Consider the following 10000-nt stretch of genomic DNA (forward strand, 5'->3'; position numbering starts at 1 on the left):
ATTTAGAAGGTGTCCAGCATCAGAATTTTTAAAATGCCCTTAAAGCCAATTTTCTTTCACATATAAGATTAAGGTCTGAACTTACTATAACCATTATTTTTACAAGACTTAAAAAAATATTTCCTATATAATTATTTACATTTTTAGATGAAGTCCATAAAAATGATCATCACCGCAACATGACATTACATTAAATACATGGTTAAAAATGTGTATTTTTGGCTAATGTTAAAGTAGACTCTTATTACTCGTGCTCAAAGCTATGTAAAACTCTGGAGTGATTACTTTTTCATATTTATTATTTTTTGTAATTTCCTTATTTTCTCTCATTACCGAAACATACGTGATGATTTACAATTTCTTTTATTTAATTGTTTTACTAAAAGATAACATACACATTTGTTATGTAGCAGACCTTAAATAAGTAGTTTTGTGTAATATTTATATACATTTTAAAACAAAATATGATTATCTAATTATTACTTAATTTGTAAAAAAGATACATGTTGCGGTAATGAAACTGCCATTTCGGTAATGAGGATCAATGTTTCGGAAATTAGATTTAGCTCACACATCAACTGTTGACAAAGGGGTTTGATGCCTAACCCTATTTTACATATTTAAAACGCATACAATTTTTAAAATAATATTAATTTCATGAACAGTTTCATTTTCTCATTTATCGTAATCATCACAGTACCATGCCTTGTGTTAACAAGTGTTGTGTATATAAGTTACAATCTTATGCTCATAAAGAATCATGTCATGTAGCCTACACTGTAGTACTAACAAATATACAACCATTAGTATAAATATTATCATTCTAGTATAACACATAATCATGTGTTCATGAGAACTTTTTCAATGTAACATATTATCATGTGGTCCTGAGAAACATTTAAATGTAACAGCATCATGTGCTCTTGTAAAAAGATTTTAGTTTAGCTAAAACACTTTGGTCCTGACATTCAACCACACAACCTTTTTCTGAGAATAATTTCAAGTGAAGAACTTGAATAGCAGCAACTCGATTTATGAGTTGGTCGAACAACTAAAACAAACAACTGGAACGACTGCTTTGTACTAGAGATGCACCGATCGACCGGCCAGGGACCGGAATTAGCCGATTTTCCGCATGCTCGGCTAGGACCGGTAACCGGCCGGTCAGCCTCACGTCTTACCGATCCCAAGCCGGTCCGTTTTGTTGCCAGCGGCGCAGGCAATAACGTCACAGCCGCATGTAAACATGTCATTGGCGTGGGAGATCTTCACTGTGTGAGTGAAGTATATATAAAGTTGGAAAAGTGTAATAATTGTAAGGCCAAAGTAAACCGTGGAGGAACCACCACAATAACTTTCGGATCAACAAACCTAATTAGACACTTATAACACCATCACCCAGCTGAACATGCCCATTTTAAAAAAGAAGCTAAAAAGTGAAAGCGGCTAAAGCTAGCCAGGGCTCAGAGCCAGTCACAAGTCAGCAGCGTCTCCTTTCATCACTTGGTAAGAGCAGCGAAAAGACCAAAGCAATTACGAGGAAAATGATGGAATTCACGGTCCTGGATGACCAGCTGTTCTCCATAGATGAGGACAGAGGGATCAGAAATCTGATAAATGTCCTCGATACAGAGTATGAGGTACTTTCCGACATCGCGTTGCCAGAGTTGTTTAATCTCGTGTCATGTCACACACGCAGCCTGTTATCCGTCAACATTTGGGTACACAAATCCGGGAGAGGGGAAGGGGGGTGCTGGATGGCAGAGACAGGCTAAATACATACAAATTATGCCGTTGTGATTTAACGTAATTTTTTCCCACCGTGTCCGATATTAAAATCAGTGCGACACACATTACAAAAGGCGTGGGCGTTGTCGATACGGCTTCGGGATATGAAATTCAATTCTTCCATCCAGCTGTTGTTAAATGTACATATTTCGTTTTTTCACCGGAGCACCAGCTGATTCTTCCTCTCCCCTCTACCAGTGATGCTTGATTTAACATCCCGCGTTTACTGCCTGCGCGGATATCAACAGCGCAAATGGGTTGTGGGTTGCCAGATTGAGGTCATACATGATTTGTAATGTGTATGATGTGTGGATTGTGTGAGTAGGATGCGTTTCATTCAAGATCTGGCAACTGGACCCCCTTGGAATAATATATTGATGTGATTATTCATATAACGTGGTTTGGGCCATACAAATTACGGGAGTTTTTTTGGGAGAAATAACAAAACGGGAGACTCCCGGGAAAAACGGGAGTGTTGACAGATATGCAAGCCGTTCCCGAAGCAGTGCTCTGTTTTACAGCTGATATTTGTACATCTAACGTAAGTTGAGCGTATTGGACACTTCAGTTTTTCAGATCTTTGGAATTGTTTTGTTAGACGAGTAATAAAGAGAAAAAGGTCCATTTATAAAAATAGTGGAAAATGACATCTGTTATATAAAGCTAACTTCACTTTGCAAGTGCTAATTGTTATTTCTACACTCTTTCCAGTCACACGAGCACTTTATTTTGAGAGTTGTTTAAGTGAGAGAAGATCCTGTAACTTAGTGCAGTTTGGGGGAAATTGTAATGTTTAATAATTTATTTTATTATGAAAATAAAATTTAGCATTGAAGCAAGGTAGATTTTGTTTGTATATGTGGTCAATAATAGTTCTTAGAAAGAAAATCGGAAAAAATCGGTATCGGCAGGTCACACTTGCAAAAAATCGGAAATCGAAATCGGCCAAGAAAATTGCAATCGTTGCATCTCTACTTTGTACCAATCATGTTTTCCCCCAACTGTAACTCATTCATGAGCGTTTTTTATGTTTTGCCCATATGTCAGGTAAAATGCAGAAATGTCTAGCAGAGGAGGTGACATTTCTGCAAGATTTACGCAATTTGTTCAAGAAGTGTTTAAGGCAAATATCAAGTTATATTGAAATGAGCAAGAGTTATAGTGCACGTCCCTCCTTCAGAAGTCTGTTTCTCATTACCGAAACATTGAGTATCTCCACCGCAACAGGCCTTCAATTGTTGCGGTGAATGATAATGGTGTTGCGGAAGATGAGCGACCTTAAACATTCTTGCTAACTGTGGAAGCTAAATTAGGGTTAGCTAAACTTTCCCTCTCTTTTTATATTTAGACCATAACGGGGTATATAGTAATCAAAAAATTAAAACGGCAACATTTTTTAAAACTTCACAAACTCATGTTTCAGTAATGAGAACTAAAAAGTTGTGTAGGTACTATGACAAACAAAGTTTTAACTTTTATTTGGAGAGAAAAAATAAGAACTGTTTACCTGGTAGCCATCTTGAGTGTCACAGTCAATTACGTCCCTTCCAACAAAATTTCTTGAAAATGTTAGTTCCTTGAGGACTTAAACAATGATTGAAAATTGTTGCGGAGGATGAGAAAATTGGTCTTGGACACATTTATATTCCTTATTATTGTCACTACATTTAACATTGATCACCAAATACCACATGTTTCTTTACTGTAAATGTTTATAGTATAACATGCACTGAAGCTTTTTATTTTTTATATTTTTTAATTATAAATATTTCCATCTCAAAGAACACAAATCCAGTCATGGACACGCTATGGTAATGAAAAATTTCCCTTAAATGTGGAAAAAAACAACAAAATTGGTATTTATGATGTCATTTGAAATCATGTGCAAAATAGTACATGAAGAGATGTTTATAACTGTACCCTTCTTATTCTGATAGCATTCACTTTTATCATCAAAATGTTTCATGACACCTCATATGTCTAATTTCGTGAGAATCACCCTTGTGCCTCTTGGTGGTGATTTTGCGAACATGTCTCATGTGTGAGAAGTTTTACCGCCGCGTTAAGTCCTCGCGATAATAAGCATACCTGCAAACTCAGTACAGTTGAAAAAAGAGAGTTGTTATTATATTTATCTTCTTGAGTATGTTTAACATTAATGTGACTAATGTAAGCCAAAGCATTTTTAAAAGAGGCCATTTAAACTAGTGTCAGAAATTTACTTCTCGATTAAGAGGCAACATTTGCCCCCCCCCCGCAGTTGTTAAGTGCATTTGTATACCATTATGAAGGCATTGTTAGTAGAGGTCGACCGATATATCGGTTTTGCGATTCATCGGTACCGATAACAGATTTCTGGATCAGTTATCGGCAAAAATCCACACGATAGTTTTTCCCTGTTGCATCCGGTGCTGTAGCGGCTGGGACGGGTATAGTATGAGAGCGCCCTCTAGAGGTGCAATAAAACCACTTCACTGATGCTTTGAATAAATAAAAAAGACATGAAACACTGAGTTCAAATTATTTTATTAGCTTACTTGTAGAAAAAGAAGAGTGATCAGAAAAGTATGAAAGATGACTCGATGACCTGGATAACCAATGAAAAATCACTTTATCTCCGGAGTGATATTAATACTGTTGATTATGTTGCTGTGTGTATGAGGAATCTAGATTGCAGGTTTAATTTGTTCGTCAGGCTGTACCTGAGCTGGGTGGATTGTCTGGCCCTTCAGAAGGGGGCTCCAATGAGCAGCTTTCAGAATCCATCCTCAATTCTTCAACCTGATGCTGCAGAATGTTCATCAGACTCCATGAGGTGTCCTGCAAACACAGACATCAACATGCTTGTAAAGACACGTTACATGCTACATATGAACTGACATGAACAGACATATGACTATGAGCATAAAGTCAGGTACACTTTTATTCTGGACAAAAAATGCCCACAGGATGAGACATCTGAGAGAGAGTAGGTGTGAAGGTGGTGTCAAAGTTCTTCATAGATCTAGCCTCTTAATTTTGCTCTCAAAGTGCACCAGATTGATGCATTTAACTAAAATGTACAAAATTTTCTTACGGGGGAGCACACCCCCAGACTCCCCTAAACAGTCTGAAGTCCACCCAATAGTCTCACAAAATCCTGTGGGAAACACTGTTACCCAATGAAGTCTTTATCTGTCAATCTAGAGTTATTTTTACCTCATTGAGCATCCTGACTGGACGGCCACTTCTAGAGAGAGTACCTATAGTACTAAATCACCTCCATTTATAGACAGTTTGTCTAACTGTGGACAGATGAATATCTAACGGCCACTTCTAGTGAGAGTACCTATAGTACTAAATCACCTCCATTTATAGACAGTTTGTCTCACTGTGGACAGATGAATATCTAACGGGCACTTCTAGAGAGAGTACCTATAGTACTAAATCATCTCCATTTATAGACAGTTTGTCTGACTGTGGACAGATGAATATCTAACGGCCACTTCTAGAGAGAGTACCTATAGTACTAAATCATCTCCATTTATAGACAGTTTGTTTAACTGTGGACAGATGAATATCTAACGGCCACTTCTAGAGAGAGTACCTATAGTACTAAATCATCTCCATTTATAGACAGTTTGTCTAACTGTGGACAGATGAATATCTAACGGCCACTTCTAGTGAGAGTACCTATAGTACTAAATCACCTCCATTTATAGACAGTTTGTGTAACTGTGGACAGATGAATATCTAACGGCCACTTCTAGAGAGAGTACCTATAGTACTAAATCATCTCCATTTATAGACAGTTTGTCTAACTGTGGACAGATGAATATCTAACGGCCACTTCTAGTGAGAGTACCTATAGTACTAAATCATCTCCATTTATAGACAGTTTGTCTGACTGTGGACAGATGAATATCTAACGGCCACTTCTAGAGAGAGTACCTATAGTACTAAATCATCTCCATTTATAGACAGTTTGTCTGACTGTGGACAGATGAATATCTAACGGCCACTTCTAGAGAGAGTACCTATAGTACTAAATCACCTCCATTTATAGACAGTTTGTGTAACTGTGGACAGATGAATATCTAACGGCCACTTCTAGAGAGAGTACCTATAGTACTAAATCATCTCCATTTATAGACAGTTTGTCTAACTGTGGACAGATGAATATCTAACGGCCACTTCTAGAGAGAGTACCTATAGTACTAAATCATCTCCATTTATAGACAGTTTGTCTAACTGTGAACAGATGAATATCTAATGGCCACTTCTAGAGAGAGTACCTATAGTACTAAATCATCTCCATTTATAGACAGTTTGTCTGACTGTGGACAGATGAATATCTAACGGCCACTTCTAGAGAGAGTACCTATAGTACTAAATCACCTCCATTTATAGACAGTTTGTGTAACTGTGGACAGATGAATATCTAACGGCCACTTCTAGAGAGAGTACCTATAGTACTAAATCATCTCCATTTATAGACAGTTTGTCTCACTGTGAACAGATGAATATCTAACGGCCACTTCTAGAGAGAGTACCTATAGTACTAAATCATCTCCATTTATAGACAGTTTGTCTAACTGTGGACAGATGAATATCTAACGGCCACTTCTAGAGAGTACCTATAGTACTAAATCACCTCCATTTATAGACAGTTTGTGTAACTGTGGACAGATGAATATCTAACGGCCACTTCTAGAGAGAGTACCTATAGTACTAAATCATCTCCATTTATAGACAGTTTGTCTCACTGTGAACAGATGAATATCTAACGGCCACTTCTAGAGAGAGTACCTATAGTACTAAATCACCTCCATTTATAGACAGTTTGTGTAACTGTGGACAGATGAATATCTAACGGCCACTTCTAGAGAGAGTACCTATAGTACTAAATCATCTCCATTTATAGACAGTTTGTCTCACTGTGAACAGATGAATATCTAACGGCCACTTCTAGAGAGAGTACCTATAGTACTAAATCATCTCCATTTATAGACAGTTTGTCTAACTGTGGACAGATGAATATCTAACGGCCACTTCTAGTGAGAGTACCTATAGTACTAAATCATCTCCATTTATAGACAGTTTGTCTAACTGTGGACAGATGAATATCTAATGGCCACTTCTAGTGAGACTACCTATAGTAACAATAACAGAACAGCATTCTACTCTCCTCAGGACAGTCACAGAACCTTTAAAAACAGCACACACATATGAATGAATAAACCGGCACAAAGCTGAAATGAGCCACCACATTATGGGCCACAAAATGGCACAGCGACCCCCCACCCCCACCCCCACCCCCACCTGCAACATTTGGGCCAGGAGAACAGAATGTCCCACATATAATTTACAATGATGATCTGTATTATGAAAATGCTCTAAAATGATATTTTCAGAGAAAGAGCACAAATGCAGACACACATACACAAACATCATGTGGCAAACATTCCTAAACAAATCAGGTCTGATTCAAACACATTAAGTATTTCCAGGGGACTGAACAAGGCAACAGAACACAACGAGGAACGAAAAGAGGAAATTATGTGCAGTGCCAGTAAAAATCTTCCTGTAAAGAGACAAGACGAGCTCTGAATTATTGAGTAAAGGAAGTAAAAATCTTTTCTTAGTCAATTACACTTCACTTTAATTGTCTGTCAGCACAAAAACAAAGTGACCCAGAAAGTTTATTTCTTGTTCGTTTCTCTGCAGAGCATCTGTGAACACGTGAACTCAGACAGAGTTAACACACTGAATGTCTGGAGTTTGCAATAAAAGTATTACAACAAAACTGTCATTATATTATTGTTATTCATGGACCGAGTGAAAGTGGCATTGTCAGACAATAGAGATTGTTTCTGATGAATGCTGGAACAATCCGTCATGCAACTTGTTATGTAAGAAAAATCCCAAGTAGCCTACTCAATCCAAGTACAGACACACAGTTACATAGCTATCTATAGTGACAATAAAAAGTATGTGAACCCTTTGGAATTAGCTGGTCAAAAAAATGTGATCTCATCTTCATCAAAGTCACAAAGTAGACAAACACAATGTGCTTAAGCTGACAACACACACACACACAATTATAATCTTTCATGTTTTTATTGTACACATCCTATTAAACAATCACAGTGATGTGGAAAAAGTAAGCAAATCCTTGGATTTAATAACTAGTCGGTCCTCCTCTGGCAGCAATAACCTCAATCAACAATGACCTGGGGGTTCTGGGTATCTCAGTGAGTATTGACGTTGACTATCACACCTGGAGTCGTGAGTTTGAATCCAGGGTGTGCTGAGTGAGTCCAGTCAGGTCTCCTTAGCAACCAAATTGGCCCGGTTGTTAGGGAGGGTAGAGTCACATGGGGTAACCTCCTCATGGTCGCTATAATGTGGTTCTTGCTCTCGGTAGGGCGCATGGCGAGTTGTGCGTGGAAGCCGCGGAGAGTAGCGTGAAGCTTCCACATGCACTATAGCTCCGCGGTAAGTCACATGATAAGATGCGCAGATTGATGGTTTTGGACGTGGAGGCAACTGAGATTCGTCCTACGCCACCCGGATTGAGGCGAGTCACTACACCACCACTAGGTCTTCGAGCACACTGGGAATTGGGCAATCCAAATTGGGAGAAAAAAGGAGGAAATCTGAAAAAGAATCAACAATGACCTGAACAACGTTCAGAAATAATTTTGGACTTCCTTACAGAACTGCTTTCAGCTCAGACATATTCTTAGGATGTCTGCTGTGAACGGCTCTCTTGAGTTCATTCCAAAGCATCTCTATTGGGTTAAGGTCTGGACTCTGACTGGGACACTTTTCTTGAAGCCATTCTGTAGTGGATTTAATTCGATGTTTAGGGTCATTGTCCTGCTGTATCACCCAACTTCTACTGTGCACAGCCACCTTGACATTATCCTGTAGTTTATCTTGATAAACTTGGAAAGTCAATTTTCCCTCGATGATGGTAAGTGGTCCAGGCCCCAAAACAGCCCCAAATCACAATGCTCCTCCACCGTACTTCACCGTTGGGATAATGTTTTTATGTTGGTATGTGGTGCACTTTTTACACCATACATAGTGCTGCGTGTTCTTCCCAAACAATTCAACATTAGATTCATCAGTACACAAAACGTTTTCCCAGTTGCGTTGTGGAGTGTCAAGGTGGTCTTTGGCAAACTTCAAGTGTTCAGAAATGTTTTTGTTGGAAAGCAGTGGCTTCCTTCTTGATGTCCTGCCATGGATACCATACAGTACCTTTTTAATGCTTTCTGTGATCTCTTCAAGTCTTTATCTGTCACTATAGGGTTCTTCTTTACCTCATTGAGCATTCTGCGGTGTGTCCTTTGAGTCTTCTTGACTGGACGGCCACTTCTAATGAGAGCACCTATAGTACTAAATCATCTCCATTTATAGACAGTTTGTCTAACTGTGGACAGATGAATATCTAACGGACACTTCTAGAGAGAGTACCTATAGTACTAAATCATCTCCATTTATAGACAGTTTGTCTAACTGTGGACAGATGAATATCTAACGGACACTTCTAGTGAGAGTACCTATAGTACTAAATCACCTCCATTTATAGACAGTTTGTCTAACTGTGGACAGATGAATATCTAACGGCCACTTCTAGAGAGAGTACCTATAGTACTAAATCATCTCCATTTATAGACAGTTTGTCTCACTGTGGACAGATGAATATCTAACGGCCACTTCTAGAGAGAGTACCTATAGTACTAAATCATCTCCATTTATAGACAGTTTGTCTCACTGTGGACAGATGAATATCTAACGGCCACTTCTAGTGAGAGTACCTATAGTACTAAATCATCTCCATTTATAGACAGTTTGTCTCACTGTGGACAGATGAATATCTAACGGCCACTTCTAGAGAGAGTACCTATAGTACTAAATCATCTCCATTTATAGACAGTTTGTCTCACTGTGGACAGATGAATATCTAACGGCCACTTCTAGAGAGAGTACCTATAGTACTAAATCATCTCCATTTATAGACAGTTTGTCTCACTGTGGACAGATGAATATCTAACGGCCACTTCTAGAGAGAGTACCTATAGTACTAAATCATCTCCATTTATAGACAGTTTGTCTCACTGTGGACAGATGAATATCTAACGGGCACTTCTAGAGAGAGTACCTATAGTACTAAATCATCTCCATTTATAGACAGTGTGTCTAACTGTGGACAGATGAATAT

General features: G+C 38.4%; 1 protein-coding gene and 1 long non-coding RNA gene across 2 annotated transcripts in view; both read right to left on the minus strand.

The window, feature by feature from the left end:
- LOC127636448 (dapper homolog 3-like) overlaps nt 1-10000 on the minus strand; it is a 32914-nt gene that overhangs the window by 15818 nt on the left and 7096 nt on the right. Inside the window, exon 2 of the mRNA XM_052116925.1 lies at nt 4491-4608. Coding sequence (XP_051972885.1) covers nt 4491-4608 — 118 coding nt within the window. The remainder of the gene's footprint in view (nt 1-4490; nt 4609-10000) is intronic.
- The window catches only part of LOC127636452 (uncharacterized), a 2469-nt gene continuing 1700 nt past the window's right edge, over nt 9232-10000 (minus strand). Inside the window, exons 3-5 of the long non-coding RNA XR_007969593.1 lie at nt 9941-10000; nt 9356-9682; nt 9232-9269 (exon numbers count right to left, since the gene is read on the minus strand). The exon at nt 9941-10000 is cut by the window's right edge and continues 26 nt beyond it. This is a non-coding gene — a long non-coding RNA (uncharacterized LOC127636452). The remainder of the gene's footprint in view (nt 9270-9355; nt 9683-9940) is intronic.

Source organism: Xyrauchen texanus, chromosome 44, assembly GCF_025860055.1.
Source record: "Xyrauchen texanus isolate HMW12.3.18 chromosome 44, RBS_HiC_50CHRs, whole genome shotgun sequence".
Taxonomy (NCBI): Eukaryota; Metazoa; Chordata; class Actinopteri; order Cypriniformes; family Catostomidae; genus Xyrauchen; species Xyrauchen texanus.